Consider the following 13,864-nt stretch of genomic DNA (forward strand, 5'->3'; position numbering starts at 1 on the left):
TATTCCAACAGGTGTAAGGTACTTAGTGCTTTAACTTGTATTTGGGGAGTTTGGAGATGGCTCGGGAGGGAAAGCACTTGCCACACAAACATGAGGACCTGAATTTGAACTCAGGACACACAGAGAGAGAGATTTCATATATACACACAATCTCTCTCTCACACACACAGATCTTATACACATATACACATTTCATATACACATACACTTCATACACACACACATAAATCTCATACACACACAGATCTCATACACACACACACACACACACACCTCATACACACATAAATCTCATACATACACAGATCTCATACACACACACACAGATCTCATGCACACACACCTCATACACACATAAATCTCATACACTCAGAGAGAGATCTCATACATATACACACACAGACTTCATATCCACACACATACAAAGGTGGAAAAGAAACGATTAGCATTTCCCTAACGGCTAGGATACTGAACATTTTCCATGTTTTTGCTTGCAGGTTTTGTCATCTTTTGAGAAATGTTTACTCGGGTCCTCCATTCACTTTTGTTTTTTGTTTTGTTTTGAGGCAGAGTCTCTGTATCAGGCTAACATTGAGCTTGAACTTGATGTGTAGCCAAGGGTAGTCTTGAACTCCTGCTCCCTGTCTCTAATTCCCTCCAAAGTGCTGGAATTATAGGCCTGCATCATTGCACCTGGCCTTCAGTCGGATTGCTTTGTCAGTGGTTCTCAACTTTCCTAATGCTACGACCTTTTAGTACAGTTCCTCATGTTGTGGTGACCCCCAAACATAAAATTATTTTCGTTGCTACTTCATAACTGTAATTTTGCTACTGTTATAAATCATAAATATAAATATCTGTGCTTTCTGATGGTTTTAGGTGACCCCTGTGAAAGTGTCATTCGACCCCAAAGGGGGTCGCAACCCACACGTTGAGAACCACTGTCTTTCTTGTTACTGAGTTCTTTCTTGCCGTTATTTTATGCTGCCTCTCGGTAATGACAATACTCATCTACCTGTTAAATGAAAAACAAGTGTTATTGCTTGAAAAACAGAGGCACGGAGAGGCTTAATAACTGGAAAGTTGAAACAGGGTCGGAACTGAGGCATTGGATTCCAGACTCTTGATTAACATCGCTTCTCCCAATGTCCTTTCCAGGGAGGCTCACAGGCTAGGGGTACACATGAGAAATGAAGATCCTTGTAGCCTCAGCTGAGTTCATTTCTCCTCTGCTCACTCCACAGCCAAGTGCCCGCAGCTCCCCACACAGTCCCTGGAGTGCTGCAAGTAGCTGGACCAGCAGGCGCTCCAGCCGGAACAGCTTGGGCCGGGCCCCCAGCCTAAAGCGTAGGAGCCCAAGTGGCGAACGGAGGTCCCTGCTGTCAGGAGAGGGTCAGGAGAGCCAGGATGAGGATGAGAGTTCAGAAGAGGAGCGGGCCAGCCCAGCAGGCAGTGATCATCGCCACAGGGGTTCCTTGGACCGTGAGGCCAAGAGCTCTTTTGACCTGCCTGACACCCTGCAGGTTCCAGGCTTGCACCGCACAGCCAGTGGCCGAAGCTCTGCCTCTGAGCACCAAGACTGCAATGGCAAGTCAGCTTCAGGGCGTTTGGCCCGGGCCCTGAGGCCAGATGACCCTCCACTGGATGGAGATGATGGTGATGACGAGGGCAACCTGGTAAGATCCCAACAGGGTACAGTGACCCCTCACCCCTTATCTTGAGAGAGGGCAACCTTGCCCAGGCAGCAGTATAAGGGATTTGTCACCAGGAATGCTCAGTTTGCAATCTGACCTCTGAGCAGCCTCTTTCTCTCTGCCACCCTGCAGAGCCTCAATCCCGCATGCTTGTGGCCAGGGCTGACTGCTCTCCACTGTCCTTGGTGGATATGAATGGTTTCAGGCAGATGTGTATGAATCTTTCATGGCCCTCCCCCTGTGACTCAGGAAGACCCATCACTCATCTCTCTAAACTGATCGCTCCCCTCCCCTCCTGTCCCCCTTTCTCGTCTGAACCTCATCACAAGCCTTGACTTACAGCATGTCCTCAGCCACTTCCTCCTCCCCCATCCCATTCACCACCCCTTTAACCCTGAAGATGAGCACAAGGACAGGGATGCAGGATGCAGGGGTAGCCCATGAGAAGGGGCCATGCCTCCTCTGCCCAGGTGGATCTGAGCAGACAGCTGTGATGGGTACAGTGTTTGATAAGTGATGCAGCTTCCAAACCCAGCAGGGAGGGGAGGAAGAAAAGCAGGGAGCTGGGCTGGAGGCTGGAGGCTGGAGGCAAGAGACCTGGGATGCAGAGGAGGAGGAGTGGATGAAGGAGGACGATGCTGGGGGGCTGGTGTGTAGGGAGTTGAGAGGTGGTTTTAGAGATAAAGATAAAGAACAGGGCAGAGGGCTGGTAGAGGCTGGGAAGGATGGACCAGGCTCAGGGCTGCTCAGGAGACAGACGTTGATGATTTGGAGTCCTGGTCCTGCTCACACCCGGTGTTCCTTTCTTAGAGCAAAGGGGAACGAATACGAGCCTGGGTCAGAGCCCGGCTTCCTGCCTGTTGCCGAGAGCGAGATTCCTGGTCTGCCTACATCTTTCCTCCTCAGTCAAGGTCCGTTGTGTCCCTACCTGGGGATGCCAGCCATGGGGATGCCAGCATGGGGCTGGGTCCCAGGGTAAGGCAGCAGGGGTAGTAGTCTGCAGGTACCTCTCCTTCCAGCCTTTACCTCTGTCCCTGGAGCAGGTTCCGTCTCCTGTGTCACCGGATCATCACCCACAAGATGTTTGACCACGTGGTCCTCGTCATCATCTTCCTCAACTGTATCACCATCGCCATGGAGCGCCCCAAAATTGACCCCCACAGCGCTGTGAGTCACCAGGGTGTAAACACGTCTGTTGAATTGTGCTGAGTGCCAGGTTCCTCCTGGGTTAGCAGTCAGAATAAGAAAAGTAGGAGAGAAAGCTCAAACTGTCCCCAGTCTGCCTAAGGTCACACATCACAGACATGGCAAGGGGATAAGCCAGGGCTCCCTTTAGGTCTCCTGGACTCTAGCCTTTGTTTCTGGTCCCATCGCCAAGATGCCTTCAGTGTCCTCTCCTGCCTCAGTTTCTCTTCTACTGGCATAACAACCCAGCTGGGCACTTTATTGCATAAACACACACACACACACACACACACACACACATATATATATATATATATATTTATATGTATTATCATATCTTCTGAGCCCTGTCCTGAGATGAGGTGACACATAAGATTGATCCTGTATGGGCAGAACGGTACTGCTTTCCCTGTGCCTGGCCAGGAGTCTCAGTGTCACTGTGACTGGTACATTGCTCGGGGACATCTCACACACACACCCCACCCCGAGGGTAACACAGAGCTGAATGGAGGAGCTACTGTTTGTTCCCTGAGGTCTAACCAAGTCTCAAGCAACTATGCTTTGGGGGGCCTTTGGAGGGTAGGAGGTACGTTGGTCACCTCTGCTTGTACTCAGAACAGCAGAGGTCAGAGGTTTCATTAGCTAGACATCCTTCCCAAGGGCCTCAGTTCTTTGGATGGGCCCAGCCTATTCTAGGAGCTGCCTCTCCCAGCCTGGCATCAGAGCCCTTCCCACTGGCAACAGTTCAGGTTCTAGAAGGGTGACAAGGTGGCCCTGTTTCCCCCTCTTGACAATCTGCACCACTTGCTTCAAGGTGGTCAGAGGTTCCCTCACTCCTCCTTGCTGCTTTCCCCATCGCTGTTCAGATAGTGCTGCTGGGACTTGGTTTCTATTCGGGTGGGCTCCAGCCAGGCCAGGAGAGGGGGAGAAAGCCTGAGAGCTGGAGGGGCCTGCCCACCAGGACTAAGTGGGTAGGTGAGAGAGTGCCAGCACTGGGGACTCCCTTTCCGGGATGGTGCACCCCCTATGCCTGCCTGCTGTCCACCCAAGACCCATACACCCTGACACAGTCTCTCCGCCTTCCCACTTTGTCTCCATCCTTTGCCCCTCCCCGTTACACACACACATGTTCAGTACTGTTGGCCATTCCTCAAGCTCCCCTCTCAGCCATAGGGCTGACTTCAGCCCATAAACGCCAGGGCACTGGGTCACCACCACCAATGCCCAGCATAGGCATAAACGTAGTACCTAGGATAGCACAGTCTGTGCCCAAGCATCCCAGCCTGCCCGCTGCACCATTTCTGGGGCTCACAGCAGGAAAGCAAGTGTGTTGGGTAGAATGGCTGGCAGGGTTGGAGATCTAGTTAAATCCTGCTCCAGTTTCAAGAAAGAAATCAAGGAACCAGAGATTCAGATAGCAGCCTATCCCATCTACAGCACACAGCAGAGGTTCTTCTGTTCTGGGCAGGGGCAAAACTTTCCCCAGAGCCACAAGTGAGGCCGGAGGTGACACGGTGAGGGAACAAGTCTCTGGAGCTGTTTTGATTTCTTCATGCAGAGCAGATCTGGTTCATGGGTTGGGCCTCCTGACGGGTGGTTCCCGCCTTCTCTCTCCTGCAGGAACGAATCTTCCTGACTCTCTCTAACTACATCTTCACCGCGGTCTTTCTGGCTGAGATGACAGTGAAGGTGAGGGGGGTGGGGGTAGCACTGGTTCGGGCCCTCGGATCTCCGGTGGGTGTGGGGATACTAGAACTCGTAGGGTAGGAAGGATGCCACGGTGGAGGGCAAGGCTGGGGATTGCAGGGAGAGTGCCAATGATGTGGTGGTGTCCCCAGGTGGTGGCACTCGGATGGTGCTTTGGGGAGCAGGCCTACCTGCGCAGTAGCTGGAACGTGCTGGATGGCTTGCTGGTGCTCATCTCTGTCATCGACATCCTGGTATCCATGGTCTCCGACAGTGGCACCAAGATCCTTGGCATGCTGAGGGTGCTACGGCTGCTACGAACCCTACGTCCACTCAGGTGACTCCCCCACCTTTCCTAACCAGCACCCCACAAGGGAACAAAACTCTGCCTCCTGGCTATGACCCCACAGGTAGTTCCGTGTTCCACTCCAGACAACACTCAGGTCACTGTTCTGGTCATTTCCCTCCAAAGTCCACAGCCACTGTGAGATCTGCACACCCCTTTCCAGTGCGGCACACAAGGTCCACAGCCACTGTGAGTTCTGCACACTCCTTTCCAGTGCAGCACACAAGGTCCATAGCCACTGTGAGTTCTGCACACTCCTTTCCAGTGCGGCACACAAGGTCCATAGCCACTGTGAGTTCTGCACACTCCTTTCCAGTGCGGCACACAAGGTCCACAGCCACTGTGAGATCTGCACACTCCTTTCCAGTGCGGCACACAAGGTCCATAGCCACTGTGAGTTCTGCACACTCCTTTCCACTGCGGCACACAAGGTCCACAGCCACTGTGAGATCTGCACACTCCTTTCCAGTGTGGCACACAAGGTCCACAGCCACTGTGAGTTCTGCACACTCCTTTCCACTGCGGCACACAAGGTCCACAGCCACTGTGAGTTCTGCACACTCCTTTCCAGTGTGGCACACAAGGTCCATAGCCACTGTGAGTTCTGCATACCCCTTTCCAGTGTGGCACACAAGGTCCATAGCCACTGTGAGTTCTGCATACCCCTTTCCAGTGTGGCACACACATCTGTACAAGTCAGCTCTGTTGGGAGCACAATATAAAAAATCATAACCCCACCCCCCATCCCATGGCCTCCAGCTGAAGCTTTCCCTTCAAGTCCCCTCAGGGTGATGTTCTTGCCAGTCCTGTGAGTGACACATCTTCCTACTGTCTTTTCTTACCTTCTGCCCCCTCAGGGGTCATCCCTGCTAACTCTTCCAGCAGGGGATCTTCCTTCCCCAGCCAGGCGGCCCCAACCTCCTAACTCAGAATTTCTCCTGAGTGGGGATGATGCCACACCCATGTGCTCTTTCTCTGTCTGTACCGATCATCTCCTCTCCCCTGTACCTCTCTGCATGCCCCTACTACCGGCTCCTGGTTGTCATCACCCCCACCTAGTCATCTCTGGGTATTGTCTCCCTCCTGTTGAGTCTTCTCCACTTCCAGCCTGATCAAGAAATATACTTGCTAGCCTGAGAGTGGAGGTGGAGCTGTGGGAGCTGTGGGTGCCTGTTTGGGGACTGCAGAGGGGGGAAGTCCTCATGGTGGGGGCTCTGTGAAAAGGGGACTTTCACATGGCATGCTGGGAGGGCGGCGTGTACGGACAGCAAGCTATGGTTAGGGTGGGAGGAAGGGTCCTAGCAGGGAGTGTTTGAGCATCCACCACCCCTCCTCTGCTCTCCAGGGTCATCAGCCGGGCCCAGGGGCTGAAGCTGGTGGTAGAGACGTTGATGTCCTCTCTCAAGCCCATCGGCAACATTGTGGTCATCTGCTGTGCCTTCTTCATCATTTTTGGCATTCTGGGGGTGCAGGTGTGCAGGGATGGGTGGCCTGGGGAGTCTGTCTGGGAGAGCCTGGGGAATCCCTCGTCTCCTCTTGGCCTTGGGTTAAAACGTCTCTTTCTTCCGGGGCCTAGGCTTCAGGCCCCTTTGCCTGATGGGAGTTTTTCGGAAAACTAGGACCCCTTAGGGTGAACCCCCTCCAAAGGGGGTTTCACAGAGGCTTCAGGCCCATTGGTAACTGTAGCCTGTTGTCCCTACCCCCTATGTCTTGATCACACACGTCAGTCTGCTCCAGGATCTCCCGCTTTCTTTGCTTCTCTGAGCAGGGTGGGCTGAGTGCCAGGTCTGGGGATCTAGGGCCCAGACAGCTGGGCCAGGTTAACGGAGTGCTGGCAGGCAGGCGGGTGTAGACCCTAGACAAGGCAGGAAGTGGGGGCTGCCTGAGAAACCTGGCTTCGGGCCCAGAGAAGGAACTTGGCTCTGGAGGAAAAAGAGCCATAGCAGCCTGCAGGGTTCAGCAGACACCCCAGGGAACTGGGGGAGCCCCCTCAGCCCATCTTCATCTGCTAGTGTCCCCACTCCAGCTGCAGGGAGGACAGCTGACTGTTGGGCAGTGTGGCAAGTCCTCGGTGACTGAAGCTACTCTCCCCTCCTTCCTCCTTCTGCTTCTACAATGCCCACTGTGCTCTGGGGAGGGGCTGTTCCTTGATTTCCTAGAAATTCTCTAGCCCCAAGGACCAGGCTACATTTACCAAGGCTGTGCAGAGCCTCTCTAACCCACCCCCATCCCACATGTGGTCTGGGGCCAACCCCTTTCCCACTTCCCTTGGTTTGGGAGAGTGAGCCATTGTTGAATTCAATCCCATGGGTTTATGTTTGCCCTGAATGGTTCCCTCAGGCCCCTGATCCTCCTGTCCTTCAAATCCCTTCCCCTAATACCCCAGCAGGCACGGCCTGGGCTATTCTGAAGCAAGAATAAGCTTTCTAGGCAGACCCAGATGTAAGACCTTTTCTGCTGCTATGGTCTTAGTGAGTGAGTGAAGGTCTCTGAGCCTCAGTTTTTCTCTCTCTAAAGTGGGGCTTATAACCTTTGCACCTCATAGTTACTATGAGAGGTAAACCCTACTCAGTATGGCCCCTCAAACTTGAGCATCCATCAGAATCACCCAGGCTTCTTGTTAAAAGATGGTGGAGCCCACTGTAGCATACATAGCTGATCCAATAAGTCTGGGTAGGTTAAAGAAGCATTGTTCTCGGGTGACTTTTGGACCCCCCCCCCCCGCCCCAATCCTGAGCACCACTGCTCTTGGTAGAGGGGTAATGGCTAACTCTCTCTTTCCACGTTGTCATTCTTCCCTGGGAAAAGAAAGAGGGCATCTACAGGGGAGCTTCCTGTCAGGGTTTCTGACTGACCCCAGAGGTGAACAGCCCCGTAACTCAGGGCGTGTTACATCCCTGGACTCAGAGCTATGGTAGGGTTGGGAGCCCCAGGCTCACTCTCTTTCTCCCACATGTGTGTCCAGCTCTTCAAGGGGAAGTTCTTCGTGTGTCAGGGTGAGGACACCAGGAACATCACCAACAAATCGGACTGTGCTGAGGCCAGCTACCGATGGGTCCGGCACAAGTACAACTTTGACAACCTGGGCCAGGTGAGTGATAGGTTTGGTATGAGGAGGATCCTGGGGGGAGGAGGACAGGACACTTCCATCCTGAGCAATGTGTGCCAAGTCAGCCAGAGTGGGCAACCACAGAGTCTGGCCTTCAGCTGGTTCACTGCCACTGTGTCCCAGGGCTAGTGAACCGGCACACCCCAGTGAACAGACCACAAAGGCCTGTAGCTTGCCAAAGATGGAGGGATGGAGGCTCAGAGAAGGTAGGGGACTGGCCCAGGGTTCCAGGGTCTCATGGTAGAGCAGAGAACACATGTGAGGTTGAGAGCAAGTTAAATTTGATATGAACCCTGGCACCATCTTGGTCAGCTTTGGGCAGCCGACCTATGGGGACCTCCAATTTCCCATCTGGAAAAGAGTTCACCCTGCTGTTTTCTTGGGATTTGTAATGTATAATTTATGAAATATGTATTTGCTTACCTCATCAGGGTTTATTTTTTCAGAGGATCCCTTTTCCTCCCCATTCGTGGAAACAGATACATAGACAGTGACATAGCCAGGCTGGGGCAGCCCAGGGTTATATATTTGCCTACCATTCTTGGGAACGTGGGTTTGATTCCTATTACTGCACAAGAAGAAAATGAAGTGGCTGGTTCTTGCTGGTTTGTTTTGGTTTCTAGACTTTGAGGGCCTTAGGAGCCTCCACTCTAGATGAGGCCAGGGACTTAGTTATCTCTCATAGCTTCTGACCAACCATGGGACCCAGGACAGAGTGTTCTCCTGGGACTTGGAAAAGGGATCCCAAGATATTGCCAGGAGGTGCTTTGGTGGCACGTGGTGGGTAGTCTGGCCACACATTCTAGATTTCAAATGGTCTGTCATTTCCTCTCCTATCCCTCCATCCCCCCCCCCCCCCAGGCTCTGATGTCTCTATTTGTGCTGGCCTCCAAGGATGGTTGGGTTGATATCATGTATGATGGGCTGGATGCTGTAGGTGTGGACCAGCAGGTAAGGTGGGGATGAGAAAGACCGTTTCTGGGTTCAGGTCATTCAGCCTGGGCTGGTTGCCAAGAGTAACCAGGCGAGCATGGGTCAGAAGAACATGCTGCAGCTTACTGCAGGGCTGCATCTGTGAACCTTCAATAAGTTTACTTTTTTTTCCCCCAAATAATGGGCGAACAGTTAAAAATTGGTAAATTTGGCATGAGAAGCCCAAAGGTCTGAGAACACGGGGCTCCCGTTCCCTCAGGACAGGAGTCAGCAGGAACAAAGAAACAGCTACTAGATAGAGAGTAGCCATCCTTGCCTGGTGCCAGCTCACACCAGCCATTCACTTGTCAGATCCCTGAAGCTATTTAAACTCTGTACAAGTCCAGCCAAGGTGGGCAGCACCTGAGATGGCCTCCCCGTCAGGCTGAGGTGACAACACGGCCTTCCTGTTCCCCACCAGCCCATTATGAACCACAACCCCTGGATGTTGCTGTACTTCATCTCGTTTCTGCTCATCGTGGCCTTCTTCGTCCTGAACATGTTTGTGGGCGTGGTGGTGGAGAACTTTCACAAATGTCGGCAGCACCAGGAGGAGGAGGAGGCGCGGCGCCGGGAGGAGAAGCGGCTCCGGAGGCTGGAGAAAAAGAGAAGGAGTAAGGAGAAGCAGATGGCCGGTCGGTAGTCTTTCCACGTCTCTCTGGGTCATGCTTGACCTTGGCCTTGCGACTGCAGGGGGTTGGGAGCTGGGGACGGGGGGGGCTGGGAGAAGTGCTCCCAGCCCCCCTCCTCATCTCCTTTCCCCAACAGCATGTCCGCCTTTAGAGCCTGCATGAAGCAGACCGGGTCAGCTCCATGGGGAAGGAGCTGTCCCCACTGGAGGCTCCCTCGGTCTCAGCCTCAAACTCCCCAGAGGATGCCAGGTAGAAACTGACACTTAGTGTCTCAGTTGTCTCTCAGAGGAGGGACATCCACCTGACCTGACATTACACCTCCCTGTAGTGGTGTCCAGTGACCCAGGGATTAGCATAGGTGCCGATTCAGATCAACACAGGCTTGCCCAGAAAGTATTCTAACCTCTGTGCTTTCTCAGAGGCCTAGCTGCTCAGCCAGGGCTCAGGTGAACCTGCAAAAAGCCAATGGTTGAGAATGAACTTTAGAACCACAGCCTTTTCCCTTTCTCCAACAAAAATGCCTGGCTCCTTGATGGTTGGTAGTTTTCTTGCCAAAGAAGAAAGAAAAGAAAAGCCGGGTGTGGTAGCACAAGTCTATGATCAGAGCACCCAGGAAGCAGAGACAGAAGGATCACAGGTTCAAAACTAGTCTGGGCTCCACAGTGAGTTTAAGATCAGCTTGGGCGAGACAATGAAACCCTGTCTCAAAAAGTCAAACAAAGAAAGGAGGAGGGGAGAAGGAGAAAGTGAAAAGATAGGAAAAAAGGCTTCTCTCGTACCTGGAAAGATTTTAAACTCACAGGAAAGCTAGATGACCATTCTTTGGCCCAAGACCACCTCCAGGCCCTGACCTGTGCTCCCAGCATCTCTTGCACGGGGCAGGGGAGGCTTCATGCCTCTCACCTTCAAGCTTTGCCATGGACAGGCTGAGACACATGGGAAAGACACACAGAGTTGGGAAGGGAGGCGAGCAGCTCTGTCGCTGCTTTGTTTCTGGCGTGTGTGCAGGTGTGTGTGCACCTGGCTCCCATTCGGGGCTCCTGTCTGTCTGGTGCTCTGTCATCTCCATGCCTCTCTCAGTCACAGCCCACGTCCTTCCATGTGTCTCTGTGTGTGGGTTTCAAAGCCTTTGTGTGTCTTTCTGTGTCTCTCCCTGTTTGGTCTGTGGGTTTCCCTCTCCTCCACCCGCTCACAAACTGTCTGCCTTCCGCCGATCAGATGTGTGCCGCGCTCTGAGTTTCCCTTTGGTGTGTGGAAATGTGAGTACCACCAAATAAATGAGTCAGGGGCTCAGTGCCTCTGCCTGCTTGTGCCCTCAGCTGCATCTCCTGCTGCCGGCGGCAGGTGCTTGGAGGAAGGGGAGAGGGCCGAGTTACAGAAAAGGATGAGTAGGATGGAGCTAGAGATGCTGAGGGAGGATGTGGAGGGGGACTCTGGCCTCCAGGTGGCCATGAGCAGGTGCAACTCCCTGTCTCCCACATCCACCCTTCAGAGGCCCCCCTCTACCCAGCTCTGGGTTGGGGTCCGGCCTTGGCTTTCCTGTAGATTCCAGAGCTGAGCAGGTACCCTCTCCCCAGGGCCACGCTCCCACTTCTGCTCCATCCACCGCACACCCCTTGCAGTGAGATGCCTCAACATGGCTTCTGCAGATGGATTGTTTAGGCAGGAGGCCCTATAGCCCCTGCCTGGCCAGCTGTCTCCACTTCTGGGGTCTGTAGCTGTTCAGGTGCAGCTGAGACCACAGCGGGGGTGGGAATGGACACGTCTGTTCTGATGGCAATCTGCCTGCTCCCTTCCAGCACCTTCCCACCCCTGTCACCCTGAAGAGTTGGATAGAACATTTGTCTTGTTCGGGTGCCAGAGTCTGGGGTTGGGCAGCCAGAAGCGATGGCTATTGCTCAGTAGACCCTATTTGTAGGTAGAATAAGGGTTGGAGCTGAGGGGGAGTGAGCTGCTGAGGGGCCCTGCCCAGCGCATCTGGTCCGGTCAATGACCAATGTCGTGTTTCGTTCTTTTAGATCTAATGTTGGACGATGTAATTGCTTCCGGCAGCTCAGCCAGCGCTGCGTCAGGTACTGCGTCTGGGGTGTGGGTTCATGCGTGTGGGGACATGCTCTTTGCTCCCTCTCCATGGCTCATTGATTCTATACTCTAGGGGTGAAGGGCTGAGGGTCCTTGGGGCCCCAAGAGGGCAGAGTCGGAAGCGTTGGGTCTGCGTCGTCGTCCACCACCCCATCCCCCCCACCCCAGGCCCATGCTAAGCTGGATGGAAGTGAGGCGGGCCTGGCCCCCTCTGGCTTCACAGTTCTTGGAGGGTCCGGGTCTTCTGAAGAGGCCCCAGGATTCTGCACCACCTCCCTGTTCTCCTGTCCTCACCTTTTGATTATTAAGCTGCAAATCTCTCTGCCTTCTCTTGTCTGAAGGGGAGCCTTTCATCCAAGGAAGAGGATGAGAGGAGCAGGGAGGGGAAGGATTTGTTTTTAAAATGTAGCAATGAATAATTGAACCAACTCATTAACAGTCAAGTAATCACGGTGGCCACCTTGTCGCTACAAACATCAGGAACTGGGAGCTGACAGAGTGCCTTAGCTACAAGCTTCTCCCCCAAAAGCCAGAGGTTTGAGAACAAGTTGAGTCCCTACCTCCAAAAGCTGTGTGTGTCTCTGGGAAGACTCCCCAGTGCCTGCCCCTCACCCTGTGCCCGACTCTGTCTCTTAGTCCCCTTATACTGGTCCCAGATGGAGGTTGGGAGGATCAGAGTCTCTGGCAAGGGCTGTGGGGCCTCATCACATCCCCTGACGTCTCCACCTGGTGGTTCCCAAGCTGTTTATCCCAGGATTCCCCTTCTGGCCTCCTCCCACAGATTCTGCAGTTCAGAAGACTGTCTGAAGTCGGGAACATGTGAATAACGGCTTTGTTTCCCTATTTTTACTAATCAAAGGCACTTTAATTGCTGATCAGAGCTTCTGAGCCGCAGAAGGTCATACACCTAATGGTGGTGAAGAGAACTGTTTTGCCGTTAAATTACTCTATGGGGTCTTCACATGAGCGAATGTATGACTTCCTTTAAGCCTTGAGAAATTTTATTGAGAATGAAAGGTTCCCCACATGGCTGCTTTCTCTGTTGCCAAGGGCTTGGGTTTTCAGCCTGGGAATCGCTGATGATATCATTCCTCACTGCCCAACTCAAGCAGGCACCATCCCCGGGGGAATGGGCTGCGGGGTCTGCGAGGGCTCAGAGACCTACCCATGGGGTCTTCTGAGCCTTGGCAGGTCATCATCTCCCGTTGCTATGGTCCTGAGCTATGGTGTTTGACATTGGCTAGTGTCCCTCTGGGGGCTCAGGAGTCTCTGGCTGGTTTGTGTCTCTATTGCTAGGTTCCCCGTGTCTCCATGTTGAATTGTTTTCCGAATCTCTGACATGGTAGGGGATGTGGGGAAGGCGGGAGGAAGCAGTCTTCAGCTTAACCCTTCTTAGGTGTTGGGCAGCAGGTTGGTGTGGAAACTGAAGAACCCTAAACACCACCCAATCACAGGGCTGGCCCACTGAGGCTCTGCCCCCAGGGGACTGCCCTGTTAACCAGCATGTGTAGACACTCCTGTCAAGGCATGCCATTCCTGCGCCACAACACACACTGACATCCTGTACTCCTACCCAGGGCCCCCAGCTTGCTCCAGCTGGCATGTGCATTGGTCTCTTTGGTTGTAGCAACAACCTAGACTCTGAACAGGGTCTCTTAACATCTTACATCCCTCTTCTCAGGGACTGGGGTCCATCAGGGTCTAGGCCAGAGCTTGCCAAACTTCAACATGAGTAAGACTTACATGGAGAGATAGGACAGGGCTTCCAGAGACTCACCCTAAAGGTCTCCCACAGGGATCTTGTCCCTGAAATTCTAATAGACTCCCAGATGCTGGGGTGCGGGTATGCCAGCCTACCTACCACGGTGACAGGCGTGAACTCAAGTCTCTAGACTAGGATTTCTGGGGGTCCAACATATGAACCCCACTTCCTGCTAAAATATCTTTACCCACCCTTCTGCTGCAGCCAGCAGAAAATATCACGTGCCCCAGGGAAAGGTGAAAGGGAAAAATGGATTATGGAGACACTAAACAGACACCTAGATCTGAAGGGAGAGAGAGAGGGGTTTCTGAGTGACAAGACCAGCCCTGTGACCCTTGACCTCCAGCACCAGCTTCTACCTCAGCCACCTCGAGTCTCCATCCCCACTCATCCTCT

General features: G+C 53.3%; 1 protein-coding gene across 17 annotated transcripts in view; it reads left to right on the forward strand.

Moving 5' to 3' along the window:
- The window catches only part of Cacna1g (calcium voltage-gated channel subunit alpha1 G), a 65,356-nt gene that overhangs the window by 38,421 nt on the left and 13,071 nt on the right, over nt 1-13,864 (forward strand). For 7 of the 17 annotated variants that reach the window (XM_041665736.1, XM_041665719.1, XM_041665724.1 and 4 more), the window contains 10 exons: nt 1,245-1,676; nt 2,505-2,605; nt 2,738-2,861; nt 4,500-4,568; nt 4,718-4,902; nt 6,257-6,383; nt 7,877-8,002; nt 8,882-8,971; nt 9,414-9,606; nt 11,643-11,696. In XM_041665736.1, the coding sequence (XP_041521670.1) occupies nt 1,245-1,676; nt 2,505-2,605; nt 2,738-2,861; nt 4,500-4,568; nt 4,718-4,902; nt 6,257-6,383; nt 7,877-8,002; nt 8,882-8,971; nt 9,414-9,606; nt 11,643-11,696 (1,501 nt within the window). Of the gene's footprint in view, nt 1-1,244; nt 1,677-2,504; nt 2,606-2,737; nt 2,862-4,499; nt 4,569-4,717; nt 4,903-6,256; nt 6,384-7,876; nt 8,003-8,881; nt 8,972-9,413; nt 9,628-11,642; nt 11,697-13,864 lie in introns of all 17 variants that reach the window. The other 10 variants (XM_041665720.1, XM_041665723.1, XM_041665725.1 and 7 more) reach the window with 2 other exon arrangements.

This window comes from Microtus oregoni, unplaced genomic scaffold (genome assembly GCF_018167655.1).
Source record: "Microtus oregoni isolate MIOR12 unplaced genomic scaffold, Mior012 000015F_ref0000493, whole genome shotgun sequence".
Lineage (NCBI taxonomy): Eukaryota > Metazoa > Chordata > Mammalia > Rodentia > Cricetidae > Microtus > Microtus oregoni.